General features: G+C 44.7%; 1 protein-coding gene across 1 annotated transcript in view; it reads left to right on the top strand.

The window, feature by feature from the left end:
* SUN1 (Sad1 and UNC84 domain containing 1) overlaps nt 1-26,690 on the top strand; it is a 57,420-nt gene that overhangs the window by 26,550 nt on the left and 4,180 nt on the right. The window contains exons 3-21 of the mRNA XM_023740252.1: nt 291-479; nt 2,736-2,920; nt 4,032-4,058; nt 4,164-4,346; nt 7,542-7,739; nt 8,297-8,380; nt 8,672-8,785; nt 10,032-10,130; nt 10,651-10,744; nt 11,609-11,667; nt 11,791-11,936; nt 12,429-12,734; nt 14,012-14,098; nt 14,756-14,799; nt 15,888-16,023; nt 17,515-17,769; nt 18,530-18,614; nt 22,773-22,888; nt 26,439-26,606. Coding sequence (XP_023596020.1) covers nt 291-479; nt 2,736-2,920; nt 4,032-4,058; nt 4,164-4,346; nt 7,542-7,739; nt 8,297-8,380; nt 8,672-8,785; nt 10,032-10,130; nt 10,651-10,744; nt 11,609-11,667; nt 11,791-11,936; nt 12,429-12,734; nt 14,012-14,098; nt 14,756-14,799; nt 15,888-16,023; nt 17,515-17,769; nt 18,530-18,614; nt 22,773-22,888; nt 26,439-26,606 — 2,575 coding nt within the window. The remainder of the gene's footprint in view (nt 1-290; nt 480-2,735; nt 2,921-4,031; nt 4,059-4,163; nt 4,347-7,541; nt 7,740-8,296; nt 8,381-8,671; nt 8,786-10,031; nt 10,131-10,650; nt 10,745-11,608; nt 11,668-11,790; nt 11,937-12,428; nt 12,735-14,011; nt 14,099-14,755; nt 14,800-15,887; nt 16,024-17,514; nt 17,770-18,529; nt 18,615-22,772; nt 22,889-26,438; nt 26,607-26,690) is intronic.

Here is a 26,690-nt window from a genome sequence, read left to right as displayed (position 1 = left end):
GTGGGGTTGTTAACCAATGTCATAAAACAACATGTGTACTACTGTTTCATGAGAAACTATTTGTTCTGTAAGCCTTCACCTGAAGTACAATTAAAAACCAATAAAAAAAAAAAGTTTTCTTAAGCAGATTTATGTGCCAGCTTACTTTTGCTTCATAGTAAAATTGTCCCACAATAATAGTTGCTTTTTAAAATTCTCAACGGATTACACGTTCTATTCATTACTTGTTCAGTTTGTTCCAGAACTGGTGCTGTAGCATTGTCTCTCTGACAAGTTTCCTTTTCTCCTAGTTCAAGTTATTCTTCTGAAGCTCTGGATTTTGAGACCGAGCACAGACTGGATCCTGTCTTTGACTCTCCAAGAATGTCCCGTCGTAGTCTGCGCCTGGTCACCCCAGTGTTCACCGCGGGGGATGGCCCAGACACCAAGGGCCGCACCTGCGCCAGGAACACTGCCTCTGTGAAGGACAGGGAATCCAGGTGAGCCCAGCTCTGCTCTGTCTTCCTGGGGTTTCTCACAGGGTCAAATCTCTTGATTTGTAAAACCGTGCTCTCTCAAATGTAAGGCTACATGTGTGCCTGTGTGTGTGTATATAACATAGCTTCACCGTATGTAAGGGCTGAAACTCATTCTCGAATGTGTGTGAGTTGTCTGGTGTTGATGTTCTGCAAGTTAAGGTTTTCAAGTTCTTTTTTAACATTGTGGAGAGATAGCTGGCACCCTGGTACGTGGGTACAATGTGTCACAAACCAGTATTCACGGTTTAGAAAGCCTTATTCTTCTTCGTAACGGGAACTAAACTTCAGCCATCCTACCAAATGATGTTTGAATGGAAGAAATCTTAACCCAAATCATCACATGGTATTGTAGGTGGTCTCTGCACTGCTAATGCTTTAAATCTATTTATTAAATGTGGATTACACCTGAACGGAAGAAAATGAAAATTCTCACAATAAGCAACATCATGATAAATGGAGAAAATATTGAAATTGTCAAGGATTTCATTCTTCTTGGATCAGCAGTCAACACCCATGGACGCTGCAGTCAGAAAATCAAATGACGTATTGCATTAGCCAAATCTGTTGCTAAAGACCTCTTTGAGGTGTTTAAAAGCAAAGATGTCTTTGATGACTTAGGTGCACCTGACCCAAGCCGTGGTCTTTCCAGTCGTCTCACATGTGTGCAAAAGCTAGACGGTGAAAAAGGAACACAGGAGAACTGATGCATTTAAACTATGCTATTAGTGAAGAATATTGAATATACCATGGACTGCCAGAGAACAAACAAATCAGTCTTAGAAGAAATATAACCAGAATGCTCCTTAGAAGCAAAGATGGCAAGACCTCAGCTCACTTACTTTGGACACATCATCAGGAAAGACCAATCACTAGAAAAGGACATCATGTTTGGTAAAGTGGAGGGTCAGCGAAAATGAGGGAAACCGTTAATGAAATGAGTTGACGCAGTATCTGTAACAGTGGACTCAAACATACCAACAATCACGAAGATGGTGCAGGATCAGGAAACGTTTGGTTTTGTTATACATAAGGTCACCATGAGTTGGAGCTGACTTGATGGCAACTAACCACCACCACCACCATGATTAGCTAACAGATACAGATAAAATTTAGATGTTTTCCTGTCTTTGTAATTCTCATATTTATTTGATCTCTGAACCTTCTCTGCCCGGAAAGGAGCGATGGTACAGTGTGGACTTTGCACTGTTTAGATGCAAGGAGTGAAAGCAGCAGCTTCACTTTCTGATGCTCACTTAAGAATCATGAGTTTCAAACCCGAGCTGTTATTCTCTCAAGATTGGGGCTCAGTAGTGATGAAGAAACATGATGAAATGTTAATGTGAACGCAGCCGTGGCCCCTGGAATCTGTAAGTGGTGCCCCCTAGCCCGGACCACCTTCACCCAGGAAGTCTGTTGTTAAAAGTGAGGTTCCTGGACCTCCCCCTTGCAGAGTCTGATTCAGTAGGTTTGTGGCAGCAGGTGAGGATTCCCAGATGGTTCAAGTGTACTGCGCTGTGTGAGAACCGCTCAGTGGTAATGAGGTAATACCAGACTTGATTCCCCATCACCCAGTGATATCCTGGCCAAGTTGATCCACTTCCCTGTGCTCACCTGGGGTTTTTTCACATTGTTTTATGCCAATGCCTCTGCCTTCACCCACGACTAACTCCTTGGAAGGGTGAGGACCTTACCTTACTTGCCTTTGCACCCCACTGCCTGACTTCATGTTGAATGTTCGTAGAATGCTATGTTTGAAGGCTTTATTTTTATAATTTGTGGTAAATGTGAATGCAGGACTTACTGTGGATTACAGCCTGTCCTCGCTGCACTTAATGCAGTTCCATCCTCACTAGTGACCGAGAAATGGTCTGGATGTATATGTGTGTGCAATTACTTGGGAAAAGTGGGGGGTTAAACTTACAAATCGTATTTTCAAAACATTTTTAGATCAGTTCTTAACCACTCTTGGGTCATGGGACCCAAAATAATCTGAGCACTACTTTGTATACAGAGTTTGAGGAGAGTCCCTTGATCCCAGCCTCAGAATCCCTTTAGATTAATAGATGTTTCATTACAGCAGGAAAGATGTAAGAAAATGCTTTGCCTTAAAAATGCTGTTTATTCTCAGCCCTAGATTTTATGTTAATAAAATCTAATTATTTTGTATTTATGTACTAGAAAAATTTATGCATTTGTTTCTTGTTCCTTTCTTTTTAGAACAGTAAAACAGCGCAGAAGTACAAGCAAACCGGCTTTTAGTATAAATCACATGTCAAGAAAAGTGACATCTTCAGCAGTCAGCCAGAGTAGCTGTCACAGCCTGCGGGGCAACATGGCCCTCCAGCCCCCTGTGCTGGATGCGTCTCTGATCCGGGAGCAGACCAAGGTGGACCACTTCTGGGGTAAGTGGGTACAGCCATGTCTTCAAAGTGCCCTTCTTGAAGTGGGGCAATTCAGTCACTTTATCTCCAGCTGGGTTGTTTCTCAGATTACTCTGGGGAAAAGGACAGTTACGCCAGGCTGTTCCTTATGCACTTCATTGGTTGAGAGGAGTACTAGGTGGCCCAAGGCCTTGTCTTCACCAACACGGGGGGCTTCAGCCTGCCGCTTCCTTTGGTTATGCTAATGTGTAATCATCCGAGAATTTGGGTGCATCTCTTTATTTGGATTTTGTTTTGATGTGAAAGATAAGTAACCAGGCAATAACCTGATACTGGTTTTTCTAAATGTATTTAAAAGTTAGTGTGAAAATTCCCCAGTTCTCGTGTACTGAGTCACTACAAAGTGTCACAGTGCAGTGTGATGACACTGGGCCGGTGTGCGAGTTGACCACCTTGACTTTAGACAACAGCAGCGGGACCTGCATCCTGGCTGCTGAGACTGCGATGCCACGGAGGCCATGCAGAGGGGACGAAACATGGGCACAGCACAGAGCTGCTCCTTTGTGGCTCGTTTGTGTGTGATCGGCCCTTCTGAGAAGATCAGATGATTCAGATGAGCTCTAAAAGTTTGTGTGTGCTAATTTTGGGAAGCGTTGGTATTCATGTTCATACTCTTTTGCTCAGTTAGCAAGAGTAGTTACCAAGCAACAGGAGTATATGCTGTAATTGTGAGGTCTCTGCCTTGTTGTATGGTAGTAGTCAGAAAATGAGCTTTTATCTCTCTATTCTTCCTCATTAGGTCAAATTGTGTGTGCATGTACATGTGCGTGCGTGTGTATGTGTGGGTATGTGCATTACATGTGTGGGTATTTGCATTACATGTGTGGGTATTCATGGGTGTAGGTATATATATGTATTTTCCTCAAAGATGTTCATTCAGTTTGAATCAGAAGAGTGTCTGTGTGTATCTGGAAAAATTCCCTTTAATTCTAGGCATTGTAGGAGATAAATCTTGGCCAATGCCATAATGCTGATTTATTAACACTTGCAACCTTTGCTTTCTTCTTTTTGGTGGCTCTTGTTCTGTTTTGATACATTGAGCTCAACAGCAAAATGTGTGCATGTTTTTCAGGTCTCGACGATGACAGTGACCTTAAAGGTAATCATTTGTCCTCTTTTTTGCCACACTCTTCAAAATGTATGTTTTCATGAGGTATCTGTAGGCTGTCATAAATAGGTTCTGTCTATATTTTGGAACCCTTAGGTGGAAATAAAGCTGCTGTTCAGGGAAATGGTGACCTTGCTGCAGCGGCAGACACCGCCGCTGTCAACGGCTACACCTGCAGTGACTGCAGCCTGCTCTCGGAGCGCAAGGATGTCCTCACTGCGCACCCCCCAGCCCTTGGGCCCACCTCGAGAGTCTATTCTCGGGACAGGAGTCAAAAGAGTAAGTCTCACTCTTACAAGTTTGAAAAGGGTTTACTGTCCAAATATTTCCTTTTCTTTTTGTCAAGTTGATTTTATAGGCCTCAGTGTCTACACTGTTTCCGTCATAGACTTTGTCTTCGTCTCTCAGTACAGCTGTAACAGAAATAGCACAAGCGGGTGGCTTTAACAAACAAATTTATTTTCTCACAGTTTAGGAGGCTAGAAGTCTGAAATCAGGGTGCCAGCTGTAGGGGAGGCTCTCTCTGCCTGGTCTGGGGGAAAATCTTTGTCTCCTTCAGCTTCTGGTCTTCATTTCCTTGGCGATCTTCATGTGGCGTCTGTCTTCCCCGTTTATGCTTTCTTCTGTGCCTGATCTGTGCTTTTTATATCTCAGCAAGTGATTGGCTTAGGACATACCCTACACTTACATGGCCTCATTAACATAACAAAGAAATTCCTATTCCCAAATGGGATCACAGGTTTAGGAGTGAAGATTTACAACACAATTTTAGGGAGACACAATTCAATCCATAACAAACTCAAACTCAGTTATCCTTTAAAAATTGAAGAAATTCGCCAGAAGCTAGCTTTGTTCCACTCATCCTCTTTGGGCTTACATCGTATGTGGTGAACACTTTTGTTCCTGTTTGGACTCTGGGTGAGCATAGGGCGCCTTCTGTGGGAAGGAGGCTCACAGAGCTGTGGGCCCTCCCGGTGCCCCTTGTCTCTGCAAACAGTGTGAATTCAGCTGTCTTTATGGAGGGCCTCGTGCTGCTCCTTTTGCTTCCCCTGCAGAGGCCTCGAGCCGGTGTCACAGTGGTAGTCAGTGTCTGTGGTAACTGCAGGTTCAGGGGAGTGAGCAGGAAAGTATTGGTAGGGATGAAGAGAGACCTCTGAGAACAGCTTCTGGGTAGGGGGTGGACAGCATTGGTGTTGTGTTTGGAATGGTGGCAGTCATGGCAGAGTCCCCACAGGTGGAACCTCCACCTGACTGAATCCAAGTGTGACTCCAGAGTCTGGGCTTCGTCTCTGTGAGCACAGAGTCCTGGGAGGATGGACACAAGATGGCGGCACTGCCTGTGGTCTCTGCAGGGGTTCGGCTACCTCTCGAGAGAGGAGATGGGGCCTTCACTGCATGGCTGGGCTGCCTCGGGAGAGGAGACGGGGCCTTCACTGCAGGGCTGGGCTGCCTTGAGAGAGAGGAGATGGGGCCTTCACTGCACGGCTGGGCTGCCTCTCGGGAGAGGAGATGGGGCCTTCACTGCACGGCTGGGCTGCCTTGGGAGAGGAGACGGGGCCTTCACTGCAGGGCTGGGCTGCCTCTCCAGAGAGGAGATGGGGCCTTCACTGCAGGGCTGGGCTAGGGGCACAGCCTCTGCTGGGCCCAGGGCAGGTGCCCAGCCTCTGCTGGACCTGGGACAGGGAGCATGGTACCCTCTCCAGGTTCCCTTTCATGGTGTGGTGCCACCACTGATGTGGGGACCCCAAGCCCAGTCACGACTGCCTGGCTGATGTTGTTGAGTACCTACAGCAGGAAGCAATACCTCCCTTCAGCAATATTCACCATGTTATAATTACCATTATTTGTTTCCAAAACTTTTCCATCACCTCAAACAGAATCTCAGTGTCCCTTAAGCAGTAACTCTCCATTCCCCCTCCCCTAGTCCCTGGTAACCTCTAATCTACTTTCTATCTTTATGCATTTGCCAGTTCTAGATATTTCATATAAGCGGGATCATACAGTACTTGTCCTTTCGTGTCTGCTTTCTTTCACTCAGTGTGAAGTTTTCCGGGTTTATTAATGTCATGGCATGTATCAGAACTTCATTTTTCTTTATGGCTGAGTAATATTCCATTGTATGGATAGACCGCATCTTGTTTATCTGTTCATCTGCTGATGGACATTTAGGTTGTGTCCTTCTTTTGGCAATTGTGAATATTGTTACAATGAACCATGCATTACCTTTCAATGAAAAATTTTTGCCAGCCTCTCTATGAAGTTTATACTATATGTAAAAACCAAACCCACTGCCGTCAAGTCATTCCAACTCATAGCAACCCTATAGGACAGAGCAGAACTGCCCCATGGGGTTTCCAAGGCTGTAAATCTTTATGGAAGTAGACTACCACATCTTTCTCCTGTGGAATGGCTGGTGGGTTCAGATTGTCACCCTTTTGGTTAGCTACTGAGCGCTTAAACCACTGCATCACAAGGGTTCCTATACTGTAGGTTCCTAATTAAAGTGTAAAACAATGTTGGCACTGATGCTCTGGGGGCTAATTACCCCAGTTTTGTTTTTATTTATTTTTATTTTTTGAGTATAGGGTCTGAATTCACGAATAGCCTACTTAGAATATTTGAAAGTACAGACCTCTAATCTTACCTTTTTCCCAGCTCAGGCTGGCCTCGTCCCATATATTCTAATTTAATAAGGTTTTGCTTTTGCTAAGCTGGGAAAGTACACGGAGGAGCTGACTCCTGGAAGCACTTCTTGGGACAGTGAATGCTGGTGGCTCGTTTTCCTCATGTGGTCTCACATTGCTCCTCACCTATACTTCATACACCACACTCTTCAAGAATGGAAATCTCTGCCAACTGTGGCTTGTATATTACCACCCCACACATTTAGGGTAGCAGGAAACAGTATCGGGATCACGACGTAGCTTCTGAAATTATGGCACTACTGAAAAGGAGCAAAGGATGGTTAGCCATTTCTGGGTGTTGCTTGTAACTTAACTGAACGTCTGGGCTGGCTCCGCTCTCTGCCGCAGACAGCGCCATGGCGCCTGCCCTGAAGGTGCTTGACAGTCTCGCTGGAGCCCTCACCTGCCCAGGAATCAGTGCTGGGTCAGAGGTCATGTAGGAAGTGGCTGTTTGGCAAATTGTAAATACTGTATGTATGGGTGGTATCAGGGCAAAATTATCTCAAATTTGATATAGAGGATTGCCAATAGAGATGCTTGATGTTAAAGAGTTTGCCACCTAGTTTGTTTTAAATTGTCAGGACATTTACGAGGGTGAGTTCTGCCCAGTGTCACTTCGAGCAGAGTGTGCTTGGTCGTTACTGCTTCACTCGCATCATTGTCGCTTGAGTCCATTCAGAGAGCTGTTTCCACTTTGCCTGAAATTAACGACTTGGCTCTCTGACTTTTTCAGGGGAAGTAAAGTTGGTCTTGTGGGAAAAAGTAACATGTATTCACGGTTTTTTGATAGGCGGTGCATCGTTCTGCGTGAATAGGATCTTGTGGCTGGCCAAATGCACCTCGTCATCTTTCTCGTCGTTCTTAGTTCAGCTTTTCCAAGTGGTTTTAATGAAGCTCAGTTACGAATCAGAGAATTACAAATCGAAAAGTTATGAATCAAAAGATTGTGAATCAAAAAGCTTTAAGTCAAAAAGCCATGAATCGAAAGGTATTTAAACCATTTTTTCCCTCCTTTCTCCACCAAATAATGCTTTCAAAGTGGAGAAAACCCTGTGCTTCCTCTCATGTGCGCCCCTCATGCCTCTCCTCCCGCGGCCTCTCATGGCTGACTCTCTCTTGGCTTGTCTCTCTCATGGCTGACTCAGTATGCCGTTCTGTTTTCTGAAAGGTGGCAATGCTTAAACATTTTTAAGTCTTTTTTTTAAGTTAATGTATTCAACGTTTAATCTTTATTACCTTTTTAAAGCAAAAACCTTTTAATTGAGTGGTGTTTAGGGTCATGCTGTTTCAGAGCTTTCGAAGCAGACCCGTCTTTGGTCGTCTGGTATTGCCTGGGCACCTTACTCAGCTTTCACTTCTCTCGGGACGAAAGCCCCGTCATCACCTGGGCTCACTGGCATTCACCTGCACTGTGTGAGCCTTCAAAATCTGAAACCCTGCAAGTGGTCAGCCTAGCAGTTCTCCATTACACTCGCTTCCTCAGCCTCTGAGCAGCATTTGCATCTGGGGCAGACGTGCTCTCTAATCTCTGTCGCTGTGTTGCAGCTCACTCCGGGTATGGTGGGAGGACGGAGGTGAACGAGCTGCTCAGAGAGGACGCGCGCCTCGGCGTGAATGGGGAGCCACTGTGTAAGTACAGCCACACAGCACAGTGACGTCCTTGGTCTGGGACTTGGCTCCTCACAGGTTGTAGTTAGGCCCCTGATGAGGCAGAAGGTATTACCTGCACGTATGCAGCGGCCCCGTGAGTTAGGATGGGCTGGTAGAGCCGTCGCTTCAACCCTCAGTAATGGGAGCGAGGACTCTCCAGGTTGCACCTGCTGTGACTTATCTGCACAACTGGGTCCCTAATTTTTCAAGCTGCTATCGTGCACGATTCAGATTATTGCCAAATTAACTGCTTGTTACCGCAACCAACAGGTGAAGACTGTAAGGGGAAGAAGGAACGTCTTGAAACAAATGCCTCCCCCCACCTGCAGCTTTCACAGTCACACAGGGTCACAAGGGCCGCGTGGCACATCGTTTCTTATGCAGGTTGTCTCTCGCATCTCTTCTGTTTTGCGTTTATCATATGACTTCACAAATGCGTATTGCTCCTTGCTCTAGTTTCTGTTTGGGATTCAGGTGTTTGAAAGCCCTGCTCATTAAAACTGACATGAGCAATATTAACCTTAAGAATTTCAGTCTTAAAAAGTCTTTGTAAATTTATTTAGTACAAATTAAATGTATGAAAAGCAACTTATTCGCGGTTGCTAATTAGTAACTAATTACCCTCCTGTGTTGGAGTACTACCTTGCAAAAAGCTACTTGCCCGTGTGTATCCTGTAGCTGGAGAATACATTATTGCTTCAGTGATTAGCATCTGTATGCTGTAAGTTTACCACATGGGGGCTTACAGAAAAAAATGAGATGTTTTCCAAATTGTACTTGTCAATTTCTTGTTAAAGGTTGTCTTTTTTAGACTTTCTTTTTTAAAGCTGAGCTTCAAATGTAATTGTCTCTTTAACTGTTTACTAAACATAAAGCAATGGATTTTTTAAAAAATCATTTAAACCATATTTCCTTGCATGTCAGCCATATTGTAATTTTTTTTTAGTAGTTTCAGGGGTCAACGTGCCAATGTTGAGTTAATATAATAATATAGCTCCCAACAATTACTTTTAAAAAAATGAAACAAAACTGACTTCATAAGCGCTTTTCTGCCTTATGTAGCGTGTGATGTTTGATATAAGATTGTTTATTGTCTGGCTGTGATGGAATCCAGTGGTACAACCATTTGTCATTTTAAGATACTGTTTCCCTGGAAAATATTAGTCTTCAGAATAACTTTCATTTCAGTCTTTGAGTAATCATTGTCTCACCTAGAGCCTGCTAACTGCTGATGTCTCTGGAGTTCTCGTTTGCTTTAAAACATTGCATTATTTTTCCCATATAAATTCTGCTAGCACCAGTTGCAAAAGTTTATAGGGTAGCTTCCAAACATGCCCCCTTGGATTTTATAAGGGGTATCTGCATTTTACATTTTGAGTATCTGCAGGCAGAGTGAATGAAAACTGTTCAGACGTATAGCAGGGTTTTCCACGTGCTTATTTCAAGGAGTATGTTTCTTAGACTTGAAGTAGTTTGTTTTTTCTTTGGGAAGAGACTCAACTTATGATACAAGAGAGCTTTGGTGGAATGGGTGACCGTGGGAGTGTGTGGTTTTGTTGTGCGCCGGGAGTGCTGGTCTGTGCTGGTGCCTGTGTCTCAGTGCCCCTCATATACATCTCGTCTGCCACAGGTCACATGCTGGTGCAGGTGCTGCGCAGGACCGCTGCTGTAGGGTGGTTCGTGTCCTCAGCGGTGTGGTCGGTGCTCTGGCTGGCCATTACTGCTCCAGGTGGTTATTTCGGCTTTCTGTGTTCACGTCCTCTCCCAGGCTTTGGCTGCTGAGTGCCCATAATAAATGATTTACCTAAGCAAATAAAACCTTCATTTCTAGGTCCCCATGCTTTGCCCCTTAATGTAACCCATTTCATTCCTGATTACTTAGAAATGCTAACAGACAATGTGTTTGTTGCATGAGTGTTCTTTGTTTCTTGGTGTGTTGGGTTTTGAGTAAGTCTAGCTGCTTGATTCTCACGTATCAAACATGGATGTGGGTTTCCACTCTTACATCTCGTCTCGTGCATTTCTCTGCATTGTGTTTTGCTTGTGGCTTGTGTTCCTGTGTTTGGGAATTTCCTGCCACGATGACTAGCGCCTGTCTGGAGAGCATCGCCACTGCATCCCAGTACACTTCCACAACGTCTGCTAGTACGTCTCTTTGTGCTTCTAGCTTGGCCTTCACAAAAATGGTCTCTTTAGAAGCTTGTCTTCTCAGAGTGCTTCCTTGGACCAGTTGATGTTTTCTCTTCCAGGGAAGGCAGCTTCCAGAGTCTTCTGGTGGCTGGGCTTTGGATGGTACCAGTTCGTTACTTTGATGTCTTGGCTGAACGTGTTCCTTCTTACAAGGTAAGGACGCTGATGCCATGTCAGCTTTGTGCTTTGGAGAGACGGTTTTGTACTGATTGCAGGAAATCAGTTGGTTCATTGTTTTATAATCTATCTTATATTTATATAGTGTTATTGCAGTTTGAGAGTAGTATTTTACATTTACATATCGCTTTATATTTTACAAAGTGCTTTCATATTGAGGAGCCCTGGTGGTGCAGTGGTTAAGAGCTTGGCTGCTAACCAAAAGGTCAGCAGTTCGAATCCACCAGCTGCTTCTTGGAAACCCTATGGGGCAGTTCTACTGCGTCGTGTAGGGTCGCTATGAATTGGAATTGACTCGATGGCAACCGGTTTGGTTTTGGTCTTTCACATTCTTATTTAGTTTTCCCAACCAGCTGTATGAGCTGGGAGAGGCAGGTATCACCCTTGAAGAAAGCAGAAGTGTCCAGAAGCTCAGAGTGTAAGGTCACACAGCCAGGAAGGGGCAGGCACAGGACTGTACTTGGGTCCTTTGACCCCTGCTCCAGTGCGGTTTCCAGGGCACCAGGTAACCCCAGCAGGGCCGAGATGATCCGGGGGAGGGTGGTTCCAGTCACCTTCATGGCTTTCCTGCAGCCCTGGCCTGGTGCCTTGTGTATATAGAGTCAGTCAGCATGTTTGACTGTTAACCTGGACCTGGGAGACATAATTTTGTAGGAAGGGTCAACTATAGGTATCTATAAATCCTATAGATAAAACTGTAGCTACATTTCTAATATTGTGGATTTCCATTTTGAAATGGGGGTGGGGGATATTTTATATAAAGTTATCTAGAGAAGAAAACAGAATGGTGAACCTCCCTTTTACTTTTCCAAAGTTCAGTGTTTTCATTTCTCTTCCCAGGTGCCTTCAAAATATTTGCAAATTTTTAGTCTTGCTCATCCCACTGTTACTTTTACTAGGTAAGTGAGGTTTGGCTTAGATGTGTGTGTATGTATAGATGAGTGAAAAAAATTGAGCATTTAAATTTTTTGATAAAAAGTGTGCATACATGTGTATACAGTTGTTTTTTTCTCTGCTCCAAGGTGCAGGTCTTGCATTCTGGGGACAGGGCGATTTCCTCTCATTCCTGCCTGTGTTAAACTGGACAAACGGGTACAAAGCACAGAGGGCAGATGACCCCAAGAATATATTCACACCTGATGCTGCTCACCTGCGCTTGCCACTTGAGGTAACCGGGTAGAAGGCTGTCTTCTGTTGATATTAAAGGGCCCTGCAAATATTTATTCTTCATAGTAGATGTTCATGCTCCTTGTGAGCATCGTGGCTTAGGAGGGTGCCCTGTTCTAGGGGATACTTTTAAACGTAAAACCAGCAAGTTGTACAGCTCCTTGATGTTCTGAAATGGTACAGACAGTGCATGTTACAAGTAATCTCGTTATTCAGCTAATTTTAATTTAAAAAACGGAATAGCATCGATTACCTTGGAAAATATAGAACATATAAAGAAGAAAATGAAACCACTTGCAGCCTTCCCACATGAGGGTGTTCACTAGTGACCTGCGTGTTCCTGCTCCCCTCGAGTGGTCTGCATGCAGTGCCGTGGGTGCGAGGCCACGGTGACTAGTACACATAGTACGTGTGTTTCTGAGTCATCCTGTGCTCACGCTCACTTGTGCTTTCTCCTGACCACTGCCTTGGGAACCCCTTCTGACCATTTTAGGGTGATGGCAAGGAGGCTTTCCAGTGGCACTGGCTGAGTGACATCGAGCGGCAGGTGACTGCATTGTCTGGGAGGTGTCAGCTGCACGAGGAGAAGCTCAGAGAGCTGACGCTGCTGCTCCAGAGACTGCAGGCGCACACGGACAAGGCAGACAGTGACCAAGATGGGGTGCTATCACTGCTCCGGAACCTGCAGGCGCGTGCAGACCAGGCGGATGGCGACAGGGAGGGGATGCTGATGCTGGTCCATCAGCTGGTGGAGCAGCGAGTGAAGGAGACCCACTCAGAGGGTGTCCAGGGCACTGAGGTAACACTGAGAATAGTTTCTTGTTTTTTCTTCTGCTGCCACAAGGCAGTTGACACTTGGTGAACTGTGTGCAGTGCATGTACTGGCCTCACAGCACAGGCGGGGACAGGCCACAGGGCAGGGCGGAGAAGGCCGGCAACCATGTTACACGGCAGACCAGCGGCTTTGTGCTCTGCGGCGTCTTCTTTCAAGCTGCTCTGGCCCCTCAGGACCACCCACCCCGCCCATGGGGCGCACCTTCCTATAATTCAGGGCCCCCAGGCTCACCTTTCTAGCTGCCTTCACCCCTTTGCTCTGGCTTACCGTATTTTTAATCTTATTTTTTTATGTGAATCTTTAGAAACTGTTTTGGTTATATTTTAGAGTGAGATAGGGTATACATTAGCAAAGAAAACTCCCCACAATCAGAGTACTTTATCACTCTGGATTTACATTCTGTGGCCCGGGTTTTCCTTATTCAGTATGCACCAGACCTTTCCTTGCTGTTGTCGTTCTCTGCTGTGCAGTCTCCCTTTGAGTATATAATTGGCAGTGATTTTTCTTGAACTCCCCAGGAGTGTATCTGATAATCTTGCTGTAGTTTTATCTTCTAAAAATTGCTAGAGAAAGTGTTGAAGTATGTTGAACAAATTGTCAACTATTTTTGAACAGTTAACTGCTTATGTTGCAAAAAACTGTTCTCTTCTATTTTGATGCTTTCATTGATCCTTCCCTTACTCAGCCAGAAAAGTAACTTACCTCCCTAATCAATACTAAATAAGCTACTGTAATCATCTGATGAAAATTCAATTCTGAGTGATATTTTCAAGTGTTTTGGAAATATATTCCAGTCGGCTTATTCCTAGTAAATGTTTTTATGTTATGTATTTTATATGAGTGTGAAATGATTGTGGGGGAGATGAGTGGGCAGTGTATCTGTATCCACAGTTATTTTATCATGAAATACAGTGAGTATGTAATGAGTGTTTGCTGAATGAATAGCAATTGATTTGCTTTCTACAGACACTATGCTCTAGTAATTACAGGACTTCTTTATGAATATCCTTCTGTAACTAGAAAAACTTTATGAATTCTAGCACAGATTTGAAACCTCTAGAGATAAAGGTGAAGATAAGGATGTTACTAGCAGATTCCCCCTCAGAGGTGTGATGTCAGCTTGTGACCAGATAGTCTAATTTGTTGATATTCTGTGTAGGAAGAACTTGGCTTAACCTGCTAGGTTTTTGTTTTTTTGCATAACTTCTTACACCGTTTGTCCATTTGCTTTTCTCTCTAAGACTGACTTTATGACCTTTCACCAAGAACACGAATTGCGTATCTCAAACTTGGAAGACATGACTGGAAAACTGACAGAAAAATCCGAGGTACTCGTTCTTGACCTTTCACATGTAGCTCCCAACAAAGTGGTGATTTTTTAAATAAAATCGGCTACAATCAGTGTTTTAAAGTTCCTTAGCTGTCTCTTTAAAGCTCTTTCTCTTAGAGTATTTGCTGTTGTCCCTTATGAAACTGACAAAAGGTATTTCTGACTGTCCCCTTTTTTCCTTGGCAGTTCCATTTTACTGCTTTTACTGTTTAATATGTTTCTCTTGCTCATGAATTCCAAGGTGTCTTGTGACCTAGTCGGCCACAGTTGGTGCCCACTGCTCTGGCGTGGGGTGAGGCTGGTCGGTGCCCACTGCCTCCTCTCTCTCTCTCCCTGAATTCAAATAGCTCACACCCTCTCCCGGGGTGGGGTGTGGTGGGTTGGTGCCCCCTCCTGAGGTGGGGTCAGATGCAGACACACCCAGGTGCATATTTCAGAAGACATCCAGCCATGAAGCCGACCTCAGCATCCAGGGACGTGACATCTGTCCCCATGTTATTTTGCAAGCAGTGGCCTTGGGGGGACCAACAGGGACCACAGGCAGGTCTGGACTGTGAATTAAGAAAACAAATCCCAGATAAATATGTGTAGCTGATTTGTGAAAAGTTAATCTATCACTTATGTGTTTAAACAGATTGTTTCTCCCACTTTTTAGGTCATCCAGAAAGAGTTAGAGCAGACCAAGCTGAGAACAACTAGGTAGGATTACATCAAATATGCTCTGTCTTTGTCTTCTGTTTTCTCTCTGGTTGCTTGGCACCACAGTGATAATTAAAAAGGTACTGACACCTCCTTCATCCCCAGTGTCTCCTGGGTTTCTGGGTCCCAGCTCACTGTCTGTCTGTCTGGGAGGCCCCTGTGGAGGCACAGAGGGGAGGAGGGCAGCCTGAGGGGCTTGTCACCACGCACCTCTCTGTGCAGCAGGAAAACCTCTTACGACCACCCACGGACGATGGTGCCTCTGCTATGACGAGGAGGGTCTTCCCACCCTGGTCAGGTCCTCGGGGGCCACCACGCCTTCCTATAAACAGATACAAGCACAGCACTACAGTGTCTGATACACAATTCCTCTGAAAAATAGAACTGCTAAAGCTAGCCCTAAGGCCATGTATGTCCAGTGCAATGTCCCTTCTACCTCATGGGTAGTTGAGACCCATCTTTATGATTCTGGGTAAATACTGGCTCATTTCTGAAGTCTTATTTATGATTTCAAGGAGATAGATACAGCTTGTAGATATTAGTTGAAGAGCCCTGGTAGTGCAGTGGTTAAGCCCTCAGCGACTAACCAAAAGATTGGCAGTTTGAACCCACCCAGTGGCTCCACGAGAGAAAGACCTGGTGATCTGCTTCCATAAAGATTACAGCCTAGGAAACCCTGTGGGGCAGTTCTACTCTGCCACATGGGGTCGCTATGAATCGGAATCAACTCGACAGCACCAAACAACAGATACAGTTTTTAAATATTATAGTTTTCAGGGCACTCTTTCACCCAGCACTAAATGATAGCCACTCTTCTATCATTTTGGTAGACGTCCTGCCTTTGTGGTGTGTGTGTGTGTGTGTGTGTGTGTGTGCGTGCGTATCTAAACTGATGTGGAGAGGACTCCCCTTGGGGTTTCAATTTGAAACTGGTATTAAATTTCCACATTAAGTTTGGACAAATTGCAATCTTCGTGAGATAGACGTATCTGGGGAGGGCTTCTGCTTCTCTGCTGTCTTTATGGAATGTGTTAATTCAGGCGTGGGGACCTGTGGCACCCCAACTGACCTGTCCATTTACCTTCCAGCAGGACTGCAGAGGAGCAGCACCTCCTCTCCACTGTCAGGCAGCTGGAGCTGCAGCTGGAGCACCTAAAGTCAGAATTGGCAAACTGGCGGAATTTGAAGACTAGCTGTGAGAAAGTAGATACAATACATGAAAAGGTAAGTTTCTCAGTGTTTACATTTTGTTTTTGTAACAGAGAGTGAAGGAGAACTTGAGCTGTTATGTTTAAGTTAATTTTCACTTTCTTTTAAAAAACATTTACTATATTTGATTTTTTTTTTTTTAATCTCAGAATAATAAATTTGGTTCTCGTCAGATTCCTCCCATTCCAGTAACATAACATGTTAACACTTAGGTGACTCTTTTCCCATACTTCCCTTGTGGCACGTAAACGTGTACTACCATTTATTTGAGGTGGGAGTGGGTGTTTTTGTGCATTTTTTCACCAAAATGGAATTGTATTGCACTCTGTAGCTTGCTTTTTTTTTTTTTCTCATGTCATATCTTGGGCATTCCATCAAGCCCGTCTGTCCTTAAGCAGAAGAGAAAATACAGATATTTATAGCTGCATAGAAATGGAAAGAAAAAAAATGAATGGCAAAAGTCACCATAAGTCAAAGTCACACAGTAGACTGAGGAAAAGTATTTGCAGCACGTGGTAAAATGTTCTCTCTAAAATGCAAAGAACTCCTAAGATTGGTAGGAGGACAAACAGCAGAAGCGTGGGCCCGGCCTATGAGCAGGGAGCCCAGTCTCACCAGCAGGGTCTGTGAGTTAGAGTGCCCACATCTCAGCCCTCAGATGGGCAGCGGTCAGTGCCTCAGTGAGGTGGGGAGGTGGTGTTCTCGAGGCTGGCAGGATGTGAGTGGCTCCACCCTTTTTGGAACAAAATTTTATGATTTTAATCACCTAAAAATGCATCTGTGCTTTGAGACCAGCAGTCACATTTCTGGGGCTCTGTCTGCAGATACAGAAGCACCAGGACAAGAGGGTATCAGGCGGGACTCAGTGTGTGGAGTTAGTGTTGGGCAGGGCTGGACATCGAGGGTGGCCCCTGCTGTGGGTGCTGTGGCGCTGTTTAAGACAGTGAGTCGGCGCTGGGGACGTGTGTTACTGCAGAGTGTTGTGCTCTTTCTTGTGCCCCTCCCCTTACTCCATTCCTCATCAGGCAAGAGAAATTTATATACATGACTCTGTGTGTGTGTGTGTGTGTGTGTGTGTTTGTACATTAACACACGTGGATGTACTTAACATATATAAAGTTACATTTCAAGTTTGTTTATACAGCTGTTTCCTTTGCCAGACCAAATGTGTTGAAGACAAGGGACTGTTTTCTTTCCCAGGACTCACCCCTGGGGGAGCTGAGTAAATGTTGAGTGGAATCACTTCAGCTGAACAAGTGGACATATCTTCTTCTGTCTTTAGTTCCCGGCCCACATGATTTATTTCTATTCCTGTCCTCTTTAAATTGTGCAGCATTTTTGGAGGGGTTCTTAAGATTTAACATGAAGGAAAAATTTTGTCACATTTACGTATGGAATTTGAGACGCGGTGTGATGGTTCTGAGGTATCTGAGGTGGAGAATGTGAAGAGTTGAAGTGATGTAACTAAAACTAAATTTATGGCATGATGACTAATGATTTTATCAGGTGGACACCCAAGTCAGAGAGACGATCAGACTCATGTTTTCCGATGACCAGCAAGATGGTTCTCTTGAATGGCTGCTACAGAAGTTTTCCTCTCAGTTTGTAAGCAAGGACGACTTGCAGATCTTATTGCAAGATTTGGAGCTGCAGATCCTGAAGAACATCACCCACCACATTTCCGTGACAAAACAGGCCCCCACCTCCGAAGCAGTGGTGTCCGCCGTCCACGAGGCAGGGGTTTCTGGGATCACAGAGGCGGTGAGTAGGGCATGATGGGTGCTTAGAATCCAGGCAGTGATGGGATCGATGATCAGAGGGTTGTGGTTAGGCTCAAGTCAAATAATTTGAAAGGTGCTTAACATGGTATCTGCCATAAAGTAAGGCAATTGCTCAATAAGTTGTAGCTGTTGTTACTGTTGAACTCTTTCTTGGCAGGACTTTCTGCTTTGGGACTCCTTTTGTCTCATTGCCTCCACTCCCTGTGTGGTGGCAGTTCTGAAATTAGGTAGAAATTCCCCAGTATGTAGTACCCTGTGACAGCCCCTCACCCTGACCCTTGTTATGGTCGTGTTTTAAGACTCATGGTGGATTTCTCTGGCTTGGGGATTCATTGTGTCTGCGCCCACGTGAGACGGCTCTCCTGTCTCCGACTCAGTTTGGTGGCCCTCATGGTCAGGGGTGCTGATGGGGGTTTGGGATTTCTGGAACAGTGCCACCATGCCTCTCAGTCCCCAAAGTACGGTTAATTGTGCTGGTGGCTCAGTGGTTAAATGCTTGGCTGCTAATTGAGAGGTTGGCAGTTCAAACCCACCAGCTGCTCCACAGAAGAAAGATGTGGCAGTCTGCTTCCATAAACATTACAGCCTTGGAAACCCTATGGGGCAGCTCTGCTCTGACCTATAGGGATGCTATGAGTCAGAATCAACTCGACAGCAGCGGGTTTTTACTTAACTATCTGGCTTTAATTTGCGTGTCATTAAACCTATGTCTCCTCTCCATTCTGATCTTCCACTTCTAGCAAGCACGCATTATTGTGAACAATGCTTTGAAGCTGTATTCCCAAGATAAAACCGGCATGGTAGACTTTGCTCTGGAGTCTGGTGGTAAGTGAATGGATGTGTTAATTGCTAAAAATAAAATGGTCACTTGTTAGCAGAGTCATAAACCTGAGAAGTAAGGAACTTATTACAAATTTTAAAAAGTCTGAGAAAAGAATGTTATTCTGGGTGAGTCCCTTATGGCTTTTCTTCCTACTCAGTTGCTTTCTGGGCATGGTCAGGTCCCCCAGAAGGGCTGGTGGCAGGCGTAAGCTGCTGCAAAGCCCAGTTTGGGGAATTTCAGCAGCTCTTGGGCTCATCTAGCTATGTCAGGATTTACCACCACAAACACTGGGGGATTGATTATTTCTGATGTGTGTTGTAACGCTTATCAGCTTTAACACAGAAGTCCAGTGACGAGGTTGACACCAGGGCAGCGGTGCTCAGCCTACCCCACAGAGCACGAACACTCTGATACAGGCTGTGTAGGCACTCCTGGGGGTTCTGTGCGTGCGTTTTCAGTTTACATGCCTGTGGGTGCAGGACTCGTAAGTACAGGGGACGTTGGTGAGCCAGACCAAGCCCTGCCTCCAGGAGCTTACGTTCCCGTGGGAGAGACAGAGATAAGCCACAACAGAGTCTCAAGTAGCAATGAGTGCCACCTCTGCCACAGAGCCACTACATGAACAGAATGGGGAAGGAGGCAGCACTACCTTGGTTTCTCCAGAAATTGAAAGAGAGAATTCTGACCAGTCCAGTTTGGGGAATGCAGTATACCACAGGTGCAAAACCCCTTGTCCGGGTGTATTGTAAGGATCAGAACTGTGGTTTAGGGGGGTGCCAGAACACCTCAGTGAGATCTTGGCCGGTACCCCCTTTTCTGCAATGAAACACACCTGTTCACACTACATGAGATAAAGACGAAAGGATCTCAGGTCAGTTCAGGTCAGGTTTTGTTGCTGTGTTACAGAAAGTCTTGGTTTTCAGAACATTTTAAAATTAGGAGGTGCAGTTGAGGGCTGGTGGACCAGTATGTTCCCTTGGGAGAGAAGAATTCTCTTAATACTTTTAGTATATTGTCTAATTTATCTAGTGCTGCCATAACAGAAATACTACAAGTGGATGGTTTTAACGAACAGCAGTTTATTTCCTCAAAATCAAAGTAGTCTAAAAGTCCCAATACAGGGTGTCAGCTCCAGGGGAAGGCTTTTTCCCTCTGTCGGCCTTCTCATCAGTGTTTCCCCAGACTAGGAGCTTCTCGGCGCAGGGACCCCGGTCCAAAGGATGCGCTCTGCTCCTGGCACTGCTTTCTTGATGGTGTGAGGTCCTGCTGTCTCTCTGCTCACTTCTGTCTTTTATATCTCAAGAGATTGCCTCAGGACACAATTCAGTCTTGTAGATCCAGTCCTGCCTTACTAACACAACTGCCACCCATCCTTCCCCATTAACATCATAGAGGCAGGTTTACAACATAGAGGAAAATCACACTGTACCAGGAATCATGGCCTAGCCAAATTAATACACACATTTTTTGGGGGACATAATTCAAACCATGACATAAAATAAAGGGCCTGGGAGTCCTGCAGGAGCAGCAAAGTTGTGAAACCCACCACTGTTAACTCAGCTTTCCCCAGTAGCGTAGGAAATCGGTGATATGGTTAGTGTAGGGCTAGACGTGCATCTTAACTGCAGCAGCTGGATTGGATCTCATGGGCCTGCTGTGGCTCCAACATCCTGTCTGCGCTGTTTCCTATTGAGGGACAAATGGAACTTTTAAAAATGTCTATTATGTTACGGTTATTATTGAGATATAACACACATAATGTAAGTTTCACCATTTTAAAGTATATAATTCAGTGGCATTTAACACATTCACTGTGTTGTATAACCACCACCACAGTCTAATTTGGGAGTATTTCCTTTCCCCAAAAAGAACCCCCATACATGTTAGCAGTCACCGCAGTTCTTCCCCCTTGCCTTTTCTGTTTTCATTTGTAATTGTCATAATACTGTATCATTTTGGCCTGTTAAGTAGGCCCTCTGAACTCTCTACCAGGTAACACTGCTACCTGGCTGGATTCTTACTGAGAATACAAGTTCATCAAAGCAGCCGTCCCTGTAGTCATGAAGAATCATCAGTTCTTGTGAGGGAGGGGGAAAAGGCTAGTATTTTAAGAATTTTTCAGTTTCAGTAGGTACAAATTGGGTATCCTAAAGCAATTGCAAACTATCAACATGGGTTTGAAAATGCAAAATTTGTTAGAATAGGGTTGGCCTTAAATTAGAAGGTTTTTTGTACAAGTTAAAAACTTGAGAATTTTTATCTGATTTTTTCCTCAAATAAGTTGGTATCAAGTGCTTTATCTTCAGTTTCACTAATTCTGACTTCCATTGCCTCAATTCTGCTCCTATAACTTTCTATTGAGTTGTCTAATTCTGAAGTTTTGTTGTTAATCTGGATTTCTGTTTGCTGTCTCTCTGTGGATTCTTGCAGCCTGTTAAATTTGTCATTATGCTCTTCTCTAATCTTACTAAGTTCCTCTATTGCTTTGTTCTGCATTTTGCATCATCTTCCTGATTTCTTGAAGAGTTCTGTATATTAATCTTTTGTATCCTACCTCTGGTAATTCCAAGCAGTTCTCTTCCTCTGAAAGATTTCTTGATTCTTTGTTTTGGGAGCTTGCTGAAGCCATCATGGTCTGCCTCTTTATGTGATTTGATATTGACTGTTGTCTCCAAGCCATCAATAAGTTATTACATTTATTTATTTAATGTTTGCTTACTGTGTCCTGGCTTCTCGTTTTGTTTTGATATGCGCAAATAGGCTGCTCATGTGAGATAGTTTAATTATTGGCACCTTTGAAGTCTCACGTCCTGTCACCAGGTGGTTAGATCCTTACTAGGTATGTGAGCCCAGGAGTCCGTTTACTTTTCTTGTATGGATTCAGCTCAGGTGTCCAGGTTGTTAGTCACCAAGTGTGTGGTGCAGGCTTTCACCTACAGTCCTAGATGGGCAGGAGTGATTGGAGTCAGCACAGGTATCTGGCTGCAATAGGGGGTCACACACTGAGCAAGGCAGGGGGCTGACAGTTGCCCCTGAGTGTCTGGGAGGAAAGCGTGTCCCTGTTCCCTAGAGCGCGTAGGTAGGTGGGTTTTGCAGCTGGACTATGGGTACCCAATGCTGTTGGCTGTAAGGACTGGGAGGCACCACTTATTGTTGGAACCCTGTCGTGGGTGGCTAGGTGGCGTGGGTGGAGCTACTAGTCCTCAGGCCCCTGATGTGGGTGGGTGAGGACACTGCTTAATGGGCAGAGCAGTGTCAAATGTCATGAACCTACTACTCCACCATATAGCTGATACAGTTGAAGTTAGGCTTCAGGTATATACCCCATTGTACTGTGGTAATGAAGGCCTGTGCTGTTGAGATGGGCCCACACAGGTCTATGTGGGGTGAAAGGCATTCAAAGTCCATGGACCCCTTATGCCTGTGCCTAGGCAAAGGATCTGTGCCTACCCTGAGTTCCCAGCTTAGGGGAGCTGGCAGATTATTTTTTCCTGTTGGTTAATTTGTTCCCTCTCCAAGGCTGGGATAATGGTTCAGGGCACATGATGGGTCCTACTTCCAGCCCAAGGGACTCGGCAATCGGCAATCGCTGAAGCCAGCCTGGGGCCTGGTGCAGAGTGGGGAGGGGGTAAGTAAGTGGGAGAGAGGTTCTTCCCAAAGAGGTTGTTTTCTGATCCGTGCGGTAAGTTAGACGCATGTACTTATCTTTTGCTGATTGAGCACCACTTTTCACTGGTTCTGGAGGCTTGAGTAGACTCTCTGCCCCTCAGTCTCTCCCGATATGGTAAACGCATCCCAAGCGCCACTGCTTGCCTCACTGCACATGTCAGCTGATCCAACCTGCAGCGTGCCCGTTCCCTCTAGGTCAGTCTGGCAACTCATTGCTGCTTCTGAACTGTCTCTCCCTCCCCCTGCCACTCAGTCCAGTTCCTCAACTTTGCTTTTGATATTCAGGGCTCCTAGATTGTCATACATAATCGATTCACTTGTTTTTTTTGGGTCTTTGTTGTAAGAGGGACCACAGGAAGCATCTGACTACTCCACCATCTTAAAAACTTGAGAATTTTTAAAACCCCAAGATAAACTTCTAAGATGGGTAATTACCATTGCTTTCAAAATGGTAGAACAGACAGTGAAACAAATTTAAACTTTGCTTTAAGGTGGCAGCATCTTGAGTACACGTTGCTCTGAAACTTATGAAACCAAAACGGCACTGATCAGTCTGTTTGGGATCCCACTGTGGTACTTCTCCCAGTCTCCTCGTGTTGTGATTCAGGTGAGTACATGGCCTGTGGATTTAAATAGGTGCTTTTCAGCGTGCCTCAGAACTCTGCTGCATGGCTGTTCAGGCCCCAAATGGAACCAAGGTACCAGCCCTGACCAGGGTGTCGATGCTTTCTTTAGCTTCTTACTAAGGGGTAACACACACACAAAGCAGTGTGCAGACCCTCTGTGTGGCTCCCTGAACACTCACAGACGGGACACACCTGGGAGGGGTTCCCCGTGATTGCTCACAGAGGGGAATGCAGCCCCAGACCAGGGGACGGGACATGGTCGGCACTCTCCATGTCCCTGCTGGTCTCTGCTAGCCATGACTGTCCGCCTCAAATGGTGACTGACTCCTAGGACCATAAACTCACTCTGCTTGAACTTGGTACAGAGGGAGTTGTGTCTTCTGTGTGAGACCACCCATGGTGCTGTGATGGAGTTGCTGTCATCTGCTCATTCTCACCAGTGAAGGTGGTCCAGGTGAGAGTGTCAGCGTACCTTCTCTTCCTGTTACAGACAGGACAGGTGGGGATAGGCATCATTAGCATAATGAGGAACACCCCTCCTCCTTTCATTTCACGTGCTCTGTGGCATTCCCAGCGGATGGAGGGGCTGTTAGCTTCTATTCTCTCTAGTGCCTTTTGATGATTCCTCTTAGTGTGACTGCTGCTCACGTGGCTTTACTTTATATTGTTGGTTGTACACATTTAGGGGATTACAGGGTGAAGAATTTAATTTGTCAGATACATTCATTTTACCTCAGTAGCAAATGCTGCCTAATATAATGTGAAAACATCCACATGATAGCTGTTTTTCACTGAACAAGTCCCATCTTACAGAATTCATAGATTGGTGAAGGGTAAGACAGTACACAATACTGGGGAATCCAGCACAACTTGTACAAGGCAAGGTCATGGAAGCTCCATAGACACATACAAACTCCCTAAGGGACCACATTACTGGGCTAAGGGCTGTGGGGACCATGGTCTTGGGGAACATGTAGCTCAATTGCCATAACATAGTTTATAAAGAAAATATTCTGCGTTTTACCTTGGTGAGTAGTGTCTGGGGTCTTAAAAGCCTGTGGGCAGCCACCTAAGATACTCTGCTGGTCTCATCCCTTTGGGAGCAAGGGAGAATAAGGAAAACTGAAGACACAAGGGAAAGATTAGTCCAAAGGACTAATGGACCAGAACTGCCATGGCCTCCACCAGACTTGAGTCCAGCACAACAACTAGATGGTGCCCCGCTACCACCGCTGACTGCTCTGACAGGGATCACAATAGAGGGTTCCGGACAGAGCTGGAAAAAAATGTAGAACAAAATTCTGACAAAAAAAGACCGAAATTACTGGCCTGACAGAGACTGGAGAAACCCTGAGAGTGTAGCCCCGGACACCCTTTTAGCTCAGTAATGAAGTCACTCCTGAGGTTCACCCTTTAGCCAAAGATTAGACAGGCCCATAAAACAGAATGAGACTAAAGGGGCACACCAGCCCAGGGACAAGGACTAGAAGGCCGGAGGGGACAGGAAAGCTGGTAATAAGGAACCCAAGGCCAAGGACGAGAGTGTTGACACATCGTGGGGTTGTTAACCAGTGTCATAAAACATTTGTGTACTAACTTTAATGAGAAGCTAGTTTGTTCTGTAAACCTTCATCAAAGTACAATTAAAACAGAAAAATCATAGATTAAGTGAGTATTGCATGAGTGAGTTATCAGTAAAGCTGATACTTCGTACCTGGTCCCTTGGTTGCCTGGCTGGAGGTCTGGAAGAGAAGTTACTCAGTCTGATAAGAGGACTGGTGAACGTCTGTTCATCAGAAGACATGAGATTCACAATAAAGATATCCAACAAAGAATTCCTACAAATCAGTAAGAAAAAGAGACAGCCTATTTGAAAAATGGGAAGATATTTGAACAGCCACTTCACTGAAGGTGGATAGCCAGATAGCCAACAAGTATATAAGGTGGTACTCAACCTCATTCACTATCAGAGGAGTACAAATTAGAACCACAGCGACACACCATCACACTGCTGGCAAGGATGGGGTCAGCTGGAATCTCACAGTCTTGATGAAAGATGAATTGGTGCACCCACTTTGAAAACTGTTTAATAAATATCCCACATTGTACATGCCCTGTGACCCAACAGTTAAACTGTGGGCATATCCAGCAGAAATGCATGCCATATGCACCAGGGACATGTCCGAGGGTGTTGTAACAGCCCCAAACTGCCAGTGGTGAAAAGGAGACAGTAAGTGCTTCCAAAGGCTTCGGGGGCTATATGGTTTCTGTCTCAACTGCTCAACTGTGCCGTTATAGAGGGACCAATGGAGGTTCTTTGTTTTTGCTTTTTAGTATCATGAACTAACAGAGTGTTATGTATGTTATGTGTTTTAACTCATTTTCTGACATTCTTTTTTTGCTCAAATTGTCCCATCTCTGGTCAGTGGGATCCTTTTCCTGTGGGCCACTGTCCTCTGACACAGCCCCAGAATGCCACAGGTGTCCCGGGAGGATCATGTGTACGTCCTCCGCGAAAGCTGAATCAGCCACTACTCTGAGGAGCCCTGGTTTCTTTTAGTATCAGGAATGACATTTAGAAACTACAGTCTTGTCACTAGAGGGTTCACTGCTGAAAAACCTTTTCAGTGGACAGAAGGAAGAGTGTGTGTATTTGGAAAGAGGAAAATAAATCATGAGTCCACACTGACACTTCCAATTCAAATGAAAGATGACAGGGTTTTTACTTCTTTAATTTTATACTTGTATCTCTTTTCTTACATGTTGAAAATCTTGATTCTTAATGACATTAACATATAATAACTTCTTTTCTCTAGGTATATATTTTTTAAACTAATGATACTAATGTTAATTCCAATTGCTCAATTACATGGTCAGATGCTGTATTTAAAGTCACTTGATACTTGTCTGTGATTTTGCCACCAACTTGGTATTTATTAAGAGTCATTTGTTTCCATTTTCTATTCTTAGAGATTGCCTGTTTTTCTTAGAAATCTTTTTAATTATATAAAATACTTACTTGGTTCTAAGGTCCAAATACACAGGCCCTTTCAGAGAGAGGCCCGGCTTCCACCCCGCGCTCCCTTCCCATGGTTGACAGCAGCAGATGTTGTCAGACTTTGGGATCGTTGTCAATTTAATGTGTGAGAAGTGGTCACTCTGTCATTTTCATTTGTATTTTTCTCATTATTATGTCAGGTTGAGCATCTTTCCGTATGTTTGAGGACCACTTATATTCATTTTTCTCTGAAACATGTTTGTATCTTTTGCCCATTTTCCTGTAAGGTTTTGGCTATTTTCACTTTTATAAAAACTTACTTACCTATTGGAGATAGTAACCCTCTGGCATATAAGTTGCAAGTGCCTTTCTCCAGTATGTCTTTTGATTTTTTTGCTTATGATGATTTTTGCCATGCCAACATTTTTTTTATTTCAGTATTATCAGTCTTTTCTCTTATTGCTTCTGTTTTTTTTAAAGCGGTTAAGAGCTTGTTCAGTCTCTTAAGACTTGAGTACTTTGTTTTTCCCCAGCCTGACATCTATCCTGGTAACTGCTGGGCATTTAAAGGCTCCCAGGGGTACTTGGTGGTGAGGCTGTCAATGACCATCTTCCCGACCACCTTCACTCTGGAGCACATACCAAAGACGCTCTCGCCAACAGGCAACATCACCAGCGCGCCCAAGGACTTCGCAGTATATGTGAGTATGTTTGGCCAGGTGACTAAAGGACACTTCTCTTCTTCTGTCCCTTCCTGGGAATTTTACAAAGGTGAACGGTAAAGG

The sequence above is a fragment of the Trichechus manatus genome, unplaced genomic scaffold, assembly GCF_000243295.1.
Source record: "Trichechus manatus latirostris isolate Lorelei unplaced genomic scaffold, TriManLat1.0 scaffold00151, whole genome shotgun sequence".
In the NCBI taxonomy this organism is placed as follows: Eukaryota; Metazoa; Chordata; class Mammalia; order Sirenia; family Trichechidae; genus Trichechus; species Trichechus manatus.
This window is presented reverse-complemented; position numbering and strand designations above follow the sequence as displayed.